The sequence below is a fragment of the Rhinatrema bivittatum genome, chromosome 15, assembly GCF_901001135.1.
Source record: "Rhinatrema bivittatum chromosome 15, aRhiBiv1.1, whole genome shotgun sequence".
Lineage (NCBI taxonomy): Eukaryota > Metazoa > Chordata > Amphibia > Gymnophiona > Rhinatrematidae > Rhinatrema > Rhinatrema bivittatum.
In genome coordinates, this window is record NC_042629.1 from 65,506,727 (window position 1) to 65,520,952 (window position 14,226).

General features: G+C 40.9%; 1 protein-coding gene across 1 annotated transcript in view; it reads left to right on the forward strand.

Moving 5' to 3' along the window:
* The window catches only part of LOC115076512 (serine-rich adhesin for platelets-like), a 106,539-nt gene that overhangs the window by 91,597 nt on the left and 716 nt on the right, over positions 1-14,226 (forward strand). The window contains exons 14-19 of the mRNA XM_029578053.1: positions 1,223-1,287; positions 2,608-2,801; positions 5,484-5,649; positions 6,756-6,920; positions 12,614-12,687; positions 13,363-13,511. Coding sequence (XP_029433913.1) covers positions 1,223-1,287; positions 2,608-2,801; positions 5,484-5,649; positions 6,756-6,920; positions 12,614-12,687; positions 13,363-13,511 — 813 coding nt within the window. The remainder of the gene's footprint in view (positions 1-1,222; positions 1,288-2,607; positions 2,802-5,483; positions 5,650-6,755; positions 6,921-12,613; positions 12,688-13,362; positions 13,512-14,226) is intronic.

Here is a 14,226-nt window from a genome sequence, read left to right on the forward strand (position 1 = left end):
ACATTAACGGTAGCTCCTTGTCGTGTTAGAGAGCATCCGTGATACCTCCATGTCCCTCAGTGTGGAATATAGGCTGGCAACACTGAGAAGATGCAATGATCCAGGCTACCATGCATAACATTAGAAAACCAGATCATTTCAGCAATCAGGCAGCTGCAAACTCCAGTGGGAATTATCTGATGAAAGAAGCACAGTGCAAGTTGTAGTTTCATAAACAAAACAAAAACGTTTACACCATGATTTTTAAATGTTATTTCCAATAAGCGACAGTCCCTTTTAGCGGACTCTGCCTAGATAATTCGTCTTAGATTCTGGTAGGTGTGTGCTACCTTGGGGCATCTACTGTCTGATGGTAGAATCCATTCCAGATTAAAGCCTGCGGAAGTGCCAGGAACTAGATTTCAGTAGAGCTGATAGCAAGATGCTGCAGGTTGCTGGAAGACACTGTCCCATGGGAGCTATCGCTTCACTAAGGACAGGGCAAACTACTGCTTTTTTGTTGCATAACAGCTTACAGTCATTATTTTGTTTTAAAGCTTCTTTTGCTTTTCTTAACCCACTTTTCTTCCCTTCACTTGGACGACTGAAGCAATCAGAGTTCCTTCACTTATTGGCAGATTTTAAAAGATTAATTAAATTAAACAGAGCTATACAACATCTACTTTATCTTCACATTCGTAGTGACATTGAAAATAACAAAACTGCTTTAATGGGCCTGAAGGATCATTTGATTCTTTCCATAGAAGCTGAGATTATTACTGTAACCTTCAGAATCCCACTGGAAAAAGAACCCAGTGCTGTTTTAAACCAAGCAGTAGCCTATGGTTATCTTCTGTATGGAGCTCTTGAAGTCTAAATATTTGCAAAGCAAACAGAGCAAAATACTTATCTTTTCCAACCAGGCTATAACTTTCTCTTACTGTATTCTTATATCGTATCTGGGAGTCTGGCTTTGATAAAAACATTATTTAATGATAAAGTTATTGGTTCAGCATTACATCCTGAAGAACAGTATCTACTAATTGCCCAGGGAAAGGAAATGTTGTCAGCCAGAAACCCGAACTTGTTTTTTTGAAAACTAGTTTGTTTTAAAGTTAGAAATGTCCTCAGTAAACAGGTTTTGCAAAATGCATTCCACAGCACAGCAAAACTATTTAGGCATAAAATCTGATGCATGTAAAATGTAAAATTACATTGAAATTACCTCTGTTCTTCTTTTTAGCTGGAAGTCATCTATAAAAAGGCTTCCCCAGAATACTACATGAATACGACATTTCTTGGTTTCAGGTATTTTAATAGTTTTTTGGGCAAATACAGTGGTGTAATATATGTAATATGTGTAATATATGTGATATGTTATGAAAACATTATTACAAGATAATGCGGATCACTATGGAGAATAATATTTGTGCGATCATATAAAGGGGAGGTGGTGTAGCTGAATGAATGTGTCATTGCTTCTGAGACAAGATGAACAGTTTGAGGTCAAACTTTAGCTTGGTTTTGGTTTAATGGAAATTTCTGATTTTTTTTTGTCCCCCGCAGATCTGCTGGGGAAAATCTTGGCAGATGTTTCCCAGCAAATCAGGGGGAAAATCTAAACAGATTCCTCCCTAGGGTTGCCTCCTGGGTCCAGATGTTCAGAATAGTTTAATCCAGTTGTGCTTTTACCCCCATTGAAAACAGGGACTTTAGTTCTGTTGATTTCGGCAAGACTTTTACAAGGTCCTGCACGCAATGGGGGTGAATCCTGGGCTGGATCAACCTGTCCTGAAAATCTGGAGCCAGTTGGCAATCCTGCTTCCCCCTCTGTACTCCCCCCCCCCCCCCCAAATAAAGGAAAACAAAGTGAGTCTACCAATCTAGCTGATGGAAAGGCCTCGGGTTATTCGCAAATGCAGATTTTTCTTTAAAAATAAAGTTCTGGCGACTTGGGCTTGAGCAAACCTGTGGATTTTTCACCTGTTCATCGAAGCAGGTGGAGACCTTCTTACAGAGCAGGGCTTCCCCAGACCTGTCCTGGGGACCCCACAGCCAGTCGGGTTTTCAGGACATCCACAATGAAAATGCATGAGATAAATCTGCATACCATGCAGACTCCGTATATGCACATTTGTCTCATGCATATTCATTGTGGATATCCTGGAAACCTGACTGGCCATGGGGTCCCCAGGAAGGTTTGGAAAGCCCTGCTATAGAGAGATTTGCCCCTCTCACTTCTGAGTGGGCACATTTTGATTTTATTTGGATTAGCCCCAATAGGGGCTGAATTAGCATGTCTGAAACTTGTGAGCTTCAGCCCTGACTATGGTCCATTCACACATCTTTCATATACATTCATAATTTATCTTTAAAAAATATACAAAAACCCTCTCTAAAATGAAAATACAGTACAGTCACTCACCTTTTGCTTGAGTGAGATAGGACCTGGCATTCTGGCTGCAAACCTTTAAGCAGTTGAATTGAAAATGTTCTCTTCCAGTGGACTCTGATGCTAAAGTATTGGGCTTGCCCTTTGAAATATTGATATATTGATCTGTATTACACTACCTAGAGAATGTGCTACAATTGCTGAATGGAGGAATATGTGTGCTATTTCTCTTGCAGTCAAGGCAGTGTTATTGTAAACAGCTCTGCAAATTACGGGTACCCTAATAACCAAACAGGCATTGAATTTATAAACAACAACTTGAAAGCTGAAGTCAAGCGTGTTTTCATCGCCTCCTTGCAGATTTTGATTGATGCTGTTAATGCCAACGTCACAGTGCATAATACAGCATCGGGACCCTCGCCCATAACAAGTAAGTTCTAGGATTTTAAAATATGATGGAAAATCTTTTCCTAAAAACCAAAGAGGGTAACTTTAAAACAGCCGCGCGGGCGTATATGAATGGACGCGGCCATTTTACAACAGGCATGCCATATATGTGCGCATCTTATAAAACTGGCTGGATGCGAGTAAATGTGCGCACCATTTTTTATGGGTGCACGCAGGTGCTGCTGGGGGGATTTTAATATGCACGTGCACCGATGCAATTACCAATTAAACCAGTTCATTACCACTTTGCCCTTTTCCAGGATAGGACTTCCTAACCCCCCCCTAGTTAACTAACCTCTCTTTCCTCCTTAAAACTCCACTGACTAACCTAGGTTTTTTTGTTGTATAACTTACACGCCACCTATAGCAGAAGTAAAGTAATGCATTAGGGGACCCCGGCGCTGGTTTCCATTTAAATTCCTGGAACATCCATGCCCTGCCCTTTTTTTGGACTTTTTCTTTTGTGCACCTAGCAGGAGATTTGTGCATCCATGAACGCTTTTTAAAATACGCGCGCCGCGCACCGGCCCGAGAGACGCACACATCTCCCTGATTTGGCACGCGTAGGGCTTTTAAAATCTACCCCAAACCGTACAAGAAGAGAATCTGAAATTATTTTTTGGGGGTCACTATAATAAACCGATGGTGACTGGTGGGGCCACTAGTGATCTTATAACTCAGTTGCCCCGCCCACCCCTTGACATTATCCCATTTTCTCTCCTCCACTGCCTGCAGCCCCATTCCCATCTACTATTTCTCTCCTCTTCCTGACTTTCCCCGTAAAGTGTGTGGGTAAAAGCTGCTCGCAGACTGTGTACGCTTTGAGAATTAGCAGTAGGTAAAACCAACAAAGACTTGGCTCCGATTTACTGCTTTAATACAGATTCAGCTCTGGCGTTTGCAGAGTGGAGTGCCAAATCTTCACCCTCCATGTCATAAAATTCATTGAAATTGCTAGAATTGTTTGGAAATGTCAGAGGAAGGCACTCAGATCAAATCTGTACCCAAAGTCCCAACATTCTCAGTTTTTTTTCACAGTGTTATGTGTGCGATGGGGAGGATGATTTTCTCTAAACCAGCTCAATCCCTAGTTCTTACCCCTATTGCAAGATTATTTGTATTCCAAAGACTTGAATAAGCCAAAGTGAGAGCCATAAGGCTCAGTGTGTTAAACATTATTTTATTTTGTGACTATCAGAAAAGTCTGTACTGCATCTAGCCCTTATTACATTTGTCACACAATAGTCTGTAGGGAAATCCTTTTTTAAAAATCCTTTACCAACGATCCTGTGTCCTGACATCTATGCTTTATCCTGATCTGGGACGCCAGAACTTGGAATATGGATTTAAGGTACAATCCCCACCGAGCTTTTTCACCAAACATGCTTGAAAACCTGTTTCCAAAATGAATAGTCTCAACCATGCTAGGATGTTCCAAGAACTGGGTCGAAATCAGTTGCAAATGCACTAAAAGTGAAATGAGGCCTGTAGTCTAACACATCCCAAGATGCCTCATTACACGTGTTAATGGCAGGCTTGCATGTTTCTGATGTTACATAAACCCAAAACGGAGAGGGTTAAAAAGCTCCCAAGTTACTGTCTAGAGACACTGGGATAGATTTTTTTTAAAAACATGCGGACGTCCATGTGTGCGCGGTTCCCGGCACGCACACGCGGATGTGCCAATTTTCTAACGTGCATGTGCTGACGCGCATGTTAGAAAATCTGATGCCTGCGCACTCGTGCCCAATTTTGTATCGGTGCACGCGTGGGTGCCCGACTCACACACACAGGTTAAGGAGTAGACTGGGAGGGAATTTTCCTATCCCCCTAACTACCCTTCCTATCTTTTCCCCTCTCCTCTCCTCCCCGACCCCTAACCCCTACCTACCTACCCTAATTTTTTTTGTTTCATAACTTACCTGCTCCTTCGGAGCAGAAGTAAGTTGCGCATGTCAGCCGTATACCAGTGCGTGCTTCCCCGGGACAGGGCCTAAAGGCTGCTGTCCTGGCTGGCTCCCACCTCGCCCTTCCCCACCCATACCACGCCCCCCCCCCAACCCCCACCCCTTTGAGACAGGCTGGCACCTCTGCACGTACCGGGGGATGCGTGCGTGGCCGGGCCGTTTTTAAAACGCACTCAGCCCGCGCATGGCCCGGCCACGCACGCTTCCCCCGGTTTTCGCGCTGTGAAAATTTGGACGACTGTGAATAAGCTTGGGAGCGCCAGAGCCAAGCATGGTCCCAGTCCAATTCTCCTAACTTGATTATTTTATCAGTAATACCTGTCTCTAACTCTTGAATAAAACAAATTTACTTGCCACATCTATTGATAGGGAGGAAAAAACAAGCTGTGGAAAAGGTAATAACTTTGTTCAAGGAAAGAAGCCCCAGTGATATACTTTCATTATAAATTCTTTCAACAAGATAAGATGTCTGGATTTGTTTTGCGTGTATATAATTTGAATGACATATTTTCTTCTATGTGCAAAAGATCTAGACTTATTACCAAAAAAAAAAAAAAAGATATTTTATCCTTTGCTTTAAGGAAAATGTGTGTGTGCGCACATGCTAAATCCTTCAAGTTAGATAAATTAGTATATGTACTACTGGAATGACTGATAAAACTGATGGATTGATAGAAATATATGAATTTGTTTTTCAGATGTAACTCAGCTCAAATCATATATACAGTGCTACTTAGATTTTGATAACTACACTGTTGTTTGCAACAGTGAGTTCTGTTTTTGCATTGGGCCCTGTTTCCGGTATCCCAATTACTGCAACCAGAGAGGTCTTTGCTACAATCGACAAAAAGGCCCAGTCTGCGAGTAAGTCACAGAATTTATACGTTCCTGCTTTAGAATTACTCTTCTGTTTCCTTATCTATAGGGAGGATATTTCTATAACAGCCTGCATCGTGGTAACGTCAGTGTGCACACTGTATTTTACCAAGTATTTTCAAAGTTTTCTTTGAAAATATTCCAGTAATTGGCCAATTATGCATACAGATTATCTCACATGAAGCTGCACCTCTTCTTTGGAGGGTGTAAATTATGTATGTTAGTTTATATGCACACTTTTTAAAATCAAAAAGTATGCATGTAATTGCTGACTCGACCCCTCAGAATACCTCTCCGTAGTTTGCATAAAAGTACCCGAGTAGTGACCCAGGTTATTTTAATAGTCATTTTGTACATAAATCTGGCTTTTATGTGCATAAATAACTTTGAAAATGGCCCCCTAAGATGTTAAAAATGCACTGCAAAAATTATAGGTTCAACTGTTATCATGACTGTCAGAGCGAAGCCCATTTCTGAGTTGAGTCCTGCATTCTCAGCAGGCGGTTATTCCTTTTATTGGTGTGGACCATTTTCCTGTTTTTATAGATTTGGTGTGGACCATTTTCCTGTTTTTATAGATTTTTTTAGAATCTAAGACATCTTTAGATGTCTTAGATTCTAAAAAATCATTGGCAGGTACTTATATTGGGCCACCTTTCAATGGCCCAATATAAGTACCTGCCAATGATTTTTTAGAATCTAAGACATCTAAAGATGTCACATGTAACTTCATGTACACTATCTCTGGATGACCCTTATCTGGCCCAATGACAGGTGTGTCATCCTGTAAGGCATTCTGTTTTCTCAAGGGCCAGTCCTTTTCTCCTGGGTTTGCTTGTAGAGTCAACTTGGCTGCATCTCTTTGTGGGACTGAAGCCTGTGGTCTGAAAGATGTCCATCCTACACTTTATTTTATGTATATTCCACCCTTGAAAGTGGATTACGTTCAGGCATATAGTAATATTTATCTTGGACTAAGGCAAAATATTTTGGAGGTCTAAACCCTCATCAAATGAAAGTGCCAAAAAAATCCTTGTATGTCATTCTGACTCGACTGTGGAGTTTAATAAGCTGCTTATTTTTTCTCGTTGTAGGTGTTTCACTTACAATTTTTACCACTATGCTGGAAAGCAGTGCGAACTGTATGAACACAATGCTGGATTTTATGGGGTCATTTTCGGGGCCATTGGTGCAGCTCTGCTTCTACTCATTGTCTTGATCTTGGCGATAATTATCTGGAGGAAAAAGAGCATTGCCTGGTACGTAGGAGCAAAGTCCCTTTCCTGCGTGGTGGTGAGGTGGGATGGGAATGAAGTGAACATCGCAAGGCCCAAAATGTATACAACCACCCCTATTTCAAAATGTTGGGCTGGTGTAGACTTCCAGTTGGGCGAGCATTAATAAGAACCATAGCGTGTGGTCCTGATAAGGCACGTTACTTTTTCCCCTCAACCATTCCATGTTCCTTGAGCCTGAATCCATGCGAGGGCGGTTGCTGGTTTGCAGCTGTGCCAAAGCAGATGCCAGATGTGGTCTGCTTATCTCCCTCTTTCAGAGGTGCCATTTATATGTCTTTGTTTTAGATTTATAGCCTGCAGCTCCTAAGTACTTGTTCATGGCAGGCTACACACCTACTAAAATATAAAAATATGCATCTTAGAAAATACAATTAACAAAATGTCCTTGACAGTAAAACAAAGATGAAAATTGAACACAGCACAGGTATAACAACTGATTTCTAAGGCTTCAAGAAGTGCAGAAATAAATCAAACACATGCTTAAAGTATCTGAAAAGGCTTTTGTAAAAAAATAAAAAATATGGTTTTAACCTTTTTTCAAAAACATAGGCAGACTGGTTCAGGACGAATCTCGAGAGAGATCATTGCACCTGATAGAGCCAACTACAGAAAAAGACCTGTTGCAGGTCTCTAGCAATCAAGGCTCTAGCTGGGAGGCCATCGTATTGGAACTTAACAAGAAGTCTTCATGGGAAAGACGGAGAACTGGCTTTAGCTCTCTGTTGTTGGTATTCTGCAAAATAGCTGAAGGGCCGCTTAATTCAGCTGCATAGAACTATACATACATAAGGGGAGCCATGTGCCTCAGTTTGGCTTTTCTGTTTGTAGAACCAGTGCCAGGATAATGAACAAATGCAAAACTTTTTTTGCTTGGGCACACACCCCTGTATTAGTTCTGCACTTGCTCCCACATCTATGGGCATAGAAATAGTTCTCCAAGCAGAACTTGGGACCACCTATGGCAGTCTGGTTCTCAAGCTATCTCCCAGTGAATATAAATGCATATGAGTTACATTGTGTCTAAGAATCAGGTTGCTATATACAAATATAATCTCGTGCCTATTCAATTACGGATAGCCGAAAAACAGACTGGTTGGGGGAGGAAGGTGCTTTAAGCACCATGTGACAAGGTAAATATTTTCCCTAACTGCAGACATATAATTTAGTTTACCGTTTCCTTTTCTCCAGAGATAAACATGGAAGGGTGGGTCAGAATAATACTGTTTTTTTTTAATCATTTCAATCTATCGCACATTAGTACCTGGCTATTATATTTGAAGAATGCATAGTACACACTGTTTGTTCCCTTACGCAGCTGCTTTTGTTGTCTGTTGTATGATCAATTGTAATTAGTTCTTCTCAGCAGAATATGTTTCAAATGGAGCTGTGCAACAAGAATTTAATTTTAAATATAATAAATCCTTTCACCCTTCTGGGAATATACACTGAGCCTTCCGTAAAATACAAAACTCAGCCACATATTTATAGGATACCCTATCAAAAAGGTCTAATATAAATTACCCAAGATGGTGAGAAGCAATACACTTTTTTGAACAAAAAGTATGATGGGCATGTTAATTGTTCATGGAGACATATCCAGAAGTACTAATGAATATAGTTTCGTATTAGCATAGTTATAGTCCACATACTGTCATTTGTTTCCTTTAGTAGGCATGCTCATTGGTAAGTGATTTACTATCTAAACATGATGATTACTATAGTTGGAGGGGAGTTTCTAGGAAAAAAAACAAGAATGTGAATATTTCCATAGCTTTCCGGAAGCTCCTCAACTTAGCAAATTCAGGAAGTTATTGAAGCTGAAATGTCCCCTGAGAATTTACTATGTTAAAATCTCTCTGAGTTTGGCAAAACTTTACAGAGTAACAGATTTATTGAGGCATAAGCCTTTGAGGTCAAGATGTGTCTGAAGAAGTGGAGTCTTGGTCTTTGAAAGTTTGTCTCAATAAATCTGTTAGCCTATAAGGTGCCACCAGCCTTGGTGACATTTTGACTGCTACAGATAACATGGCTACCCTCTGACTGTGTTAAAATAACTCTACACCCTCTGAAGGGGGGGAAAAATCACACTTTAGTTAATAGATATTTGGCACAAGCTTTGTTTTAGGTACCGCATGCCTGCTATCCTTTGCTCCCTGTCCTTCTCCCAACTAAGCTCTGGGCTATCAGGGTGCATTTGTGAGCATGGGTGTAGGTTCTTTGACAACTACTGCAGGGATTTGAGCACTGCTAACATGGAAAAAATTTCTGTTGACTTTCACCAAGCCCTAAATCAGAAAAAACATCTTCTTAGGTTGTTACTTTAGCCATCGGAGGTTATTTAGCATTAGCACCTGCTTCTTTTCAATTTATTGTACTTGTTGAGGCAGCTAAATTGGTAAGAGAGATTTCCAGTCTCTGGCGAAGCAGATTAGGCACATGGTAAAGACTATTGCCTTTTCAGAAGTGTTATCTGTTCATGGAAAGGGGAAAGAGAGGCTAAGCCATATAGATATTGTCAATGCATGGCTGGAAACTTGGTGTAAGGAACAAAGTTTTGGATATATTGGAGGCTGGGGCCATGTGTGGAAAAGTAAAAAGCTCTATGTCAAAGACAGCTTACATCTGTCTGTGACAGGAAAAAAGATCCTAAGAGATAAATTCAAATGCCATAAGGCATTTAAACTAGACAGCAGAAGGGAATTAGAATGCCAACCCCCCCCCCCAAATATAAATACAAAGGAAATGGGTGAAGGGGATAACAAAGGTCATCTAAATAAGACACAAAACAAGTCCAAGGAAAGCAGTAACCTGAATGAGAAAAGCTGGAAAGTTATGAGCACAAATGCTACAGAGTCTGGGCAATAAAATCAAAGACCCTCAAGCCTTAATAGTGGAGGCAGGCTTGGACATTATTGCTGTGATTGGGATATGGCCATACTAGGCTATAACTTGTTAAGGAAGAACAGATAGGAAAGAAAAGGGGGAGGAGTAGCTCTTTATGTAAAAAACAATATCCAAGCAACTGATCTGCAAGGAAGATGGGGTAAAAAAAAGAAGCATTATGGGCCGTCCTAAAGAAAGATGATGGGGCATCCATTTTTACTGGAGTGGTTTACAGGCCTCCGAATCAAACCGAAGAACTAGACAGAAATCCGGTTGAAGACATCCAAAAGGTGGGAAAGAAGGAAGAAGTAGTGATTGTTGGAGATTTTAATCTACCGGACTTAGACTGGAGAATCCCTTCTGCAGAACCTAACAGAAGTAGAGAGTTAATGGATGCCCTGCAAGGGTCTCTCTGCAAACAAATGGTAATGGAACCCACGAAGGAAGGAGCTACACTCGACCTAGTGCTCACTAATGGAGATAATGTCTCTAATGTCTGGGTGGGTGCCCACCTCAGCACCAATGATCATTAAAACGGTATGGTTTGATATTACAAATAGGATACGGAGAAATCACATGAAGACCTGAGTTTTGCATTTCAAAAATATGGACTTTGTTGAAATGGGGAAGTACCTGGAGGGAGAACTAGAAGATCAAGAAAGCAAAATGTCAAACGTAAGAAAGGATTGCCAAAGAGGTAAAGCGAGGTACCAAACTTTTTTCAGATACATCAGAGAAAGGTCCAAAGTGGTATAGTGAAATTGAAAGGTGTAAAGGATCAATGTGTGGAGAGAGATGAAGAAATGGCAGAAATATTAAACAAATACTTCAGTTCAGTGTTCACTAAAGAAAACCCCTGGAGAAGGACCATCGCTAGTTAACAAGAAAATGGAGGGGGATGGAGAAGATGAAACTCTGTTTACAAAAGAGAGTGCATGGGAAGAGCTTGGAAAACAAAGTGGAGAAAGCCATGGGGCCTGATGAGGTTCATCCCAGGATACTGAGGGAGCTCAGAAGGAAATGGGCATGGTGCCAAGTGATTGGAGAAGAGCGGTGGTGTCCCACTTCACAAGCTTGGGAGCAGAGAAAAGGCTGGAAACTACAGGCCAGTTAGCCTCACCTCAGTGGTGGGAAAAGTACTATTCTTTCCTTCAGCAGCATCTCCATTAAACTACCTATAGTCAGAAGAATTGCTGGACCAGAGACAGTGTGGATTCACCAGAGGAAGGATCTGTCAGACAAATCTGATTGACTTTTTTTGATATGGGGACTAAGGAATTCGATCGAGGAACAGCGCTCGATGTGATCTACTTGGATTTTAGCAAAATTTTTGATACGGTCCCACATAGGAAGCTTGTGAATAAAATGAGAAGCTTGGAAGTGAGCACCAAGGTGGTGGCCTGGATTACAAACAATATCTTTGTGAGCAACATTGCAGAAGGGATAGAACGTAAAGTTTGTCTTTATGCAGATCTGTCCACTCTGTTATCTTTATGTCCACTCTGTTATCTAAGATCTGCAACGGAGTGGACTTGCTGGAAGGAGTGGAGAGAATGAGACGGGATTTAAGGAAGCTTGAACAGTGGTCAAAGAGATGGCAGCTGGGATTCAATGCCAAGAAGTGCAGAGTCCTGCATCTGGGGCGTGGTGATCCAAAAGAGCTGTACGTCTTGGTGGGGGTGAAGGGCTGTTGTGCATGGAGCAAGAGAGGGACCTTGTGGTGATCGTGTCTAGTGATCTGAATCTCTGCTTCAGTGGCAAGAGGTAACAGGGAATTGGACTCAGACAGCCAACCAACAAGGGCCCTGACTTTGACAGTTTGTAAGTAAGGGGGAGACTTGTACGGCGCGGCAGATGCTACCATAAGCTTGCTAGGCAGAGTGATGGACCATTTGTCCTTTTCTCTGTTTCTATGTTTATGTAAAATTATTTATATCCTGCACCCTCGGAATAGTTCGGGGCGAGTTACAATTTCACATATACAGCAAAACATAACATACTGTATTAATATAGATTTTTACCTGTGCTTTGTCAAAATCTTAGTTTTTCCAATTTAGTTCTGGGTGGAAGCATCATCTACAGTGTTATTTTATAAGTGTGATGAAGTATCATCTGAGCAGGGGTTGTAGCCTACATGATGTTTAGGGAGATTTGATGACCTCTGAAGACACCAAAACACAAGCTCAGTTTCTGGTGACCAGTGACCAAAACTGTGTCATTTGTAAAGCTCATTTAGCTTTAATGCGACGTGGTTCAAAATTTGATCATTAATGATTAAAAGGTTTGGTGATGTAATTTTAACGATACTTAGCCAGACGTGAAAAGTGATTTGCAGACGTTATTACACTAGTATTTGGACTGTTATTGACATGTCCATTTTGAATTATGAGTTCTGTTTTTTGGTGTCATATATTCTGTACGTTGGTTTCCTTCGCCGTTTAAATCTCTTTCGCCCTTGCCAGCCTAACCTTGACTGTTCACTATGCAATATTGTCACTGTCACACTAGTGAATGTGCACTACGTTGGTTGGAGGCTCAATGGGCCAGATGCACTAAAGCGTTGTTACCATTTTTTCCTCTACGGAAAATTGCTTAATGCATGTGGCCCTAAGTAAGTTGAAACAAAAAGAGAAGAATCAGATTTTACATGGTGTTATGTTCTTTTTGTATGCAAGATTAGCATGTATTTCAGCATGGTCAGAATGTGATATATGCCCAGTGACATATGCATTTTCATGAGTTCTTCATTAACTTTTGTTTTTCCCCCACAGGAAAGTGCAAGAAAGGCGTAATTCCAAGAGATGGTACTCTATATATGAGGAGGTTTTACACTTTTCACACACTAGTATGTATTACTTAAGAAAATACATGGGTGGGGGATTTTAGGAATTTCTCAGCTTTTATACTGCATTTTTTTTTTATGCCGCAGCGATTCTCAATATGGTCCTGATGTTTTCAGGCTATCCACAATTAAAATGCATGAGATATTTACATAAGCTGGGTCTCATATGCATGCAAATAGCTCTTATACATATGCATTGTGGTAACCTGAAAATCAGACCCTTAATGTGAAGCGCCAAGACCACGTATAAAAAAGACTAAAAAAATTTTTGGTGTTTGGACCGATGATTAAATATAAGGCTGAGTATCAAATGGTATAATGACCCTGTAAGCTGGGTATGTTGCAGAGGCAGTGTTCACAGCTCCTCAGGCAGGAGGGAGTCTCAGTACTTGTACAATAGTAACCCTTAGAGAAGACGTTAGCCAGGCTCTGGAAGGAGCCATGGTTGGTGGCAGTTGGCTGAGAATTATTGTAGTAATAGCTGAGCTGAGTTGGAAGGGGGATATAAAAATAAGGGAAAAAGCCTGAGTAGTTGCAAATGAAGATTCAAGGCACTGTAGCCCAACAGAGGCAGTTTCCAAATGAGCTGGAAACCGGAAAGATCAGGAAAAAGCTGCTGGGTCAAAAGAAAAAACAATAGATTCTGAATGAATTCATACATTGCATTTTTTGTTTTAGATATGGATGATGTAGCTTCCAAGGCAAGCAGCCCAGGAATACTACGTCGATCTGGAAAATATGACTTGGAAGGATCCCTGGCTTCTGATAGCAATTTCACCCCAGGGTCCTTTCGGCCAACACTGGACTCTGTAAATGTTTCACAAGAGGTATTATAATTAAAGAATGCTTGCTGAATGAACATTGACTAGCATGGCCTTGTAGAAAGAATACTTGAACTGTTTTCTTCAAATATCAAGATTGTAGCAACCAGCCAACAGTCGTCCTGTATGTTTTTTGGTTTTGTTTTGTTTTTTTAAGTCTCATCAGCAAAAATACCTTACTTGTTCCTGTATATGTTGAAGGTAATTTATATTTTTCCTAGTGCTTTTTCTTTCTTTGCTATCCAGTGTATATAGTATACATCTCTTGTGCTCTCTGCACTAAGAACAAAGGTGATAGGATGGGTAAAAGAAATGGGGGTGCTGGATGTTTGTTTAGGTAGGGAAACAGGTTTGCGTATGTACCCAGAATGGTAGAGAATCCATGAGGGAAGATGATAAAACTGATTTGGATATCCCACAGATGGTCAGGCTTGCACGGCTCATCGCTAGAGGAGAGTAAGTGGGACTAATGCAGACTATGAGAGTCAATTGGTCCTTATCTGCCGTCATCTACTGTGTAAATTTTCTCCAGCAGATACGTTTCCTTCTACTCTTTTTTTTTTTAAAGACAAGCGGCTATGTTGCTTACCATAAACTGGGATCTGATTCTATCAAGCACAAGTCAAGGCAGCACTCATGGAATCCATTCCGACTGTAATATTGTAGCTTGTCTGTCATGCTATAGATGAATAGTTGGACCTTCTATAGAAAGCTGTAGAAA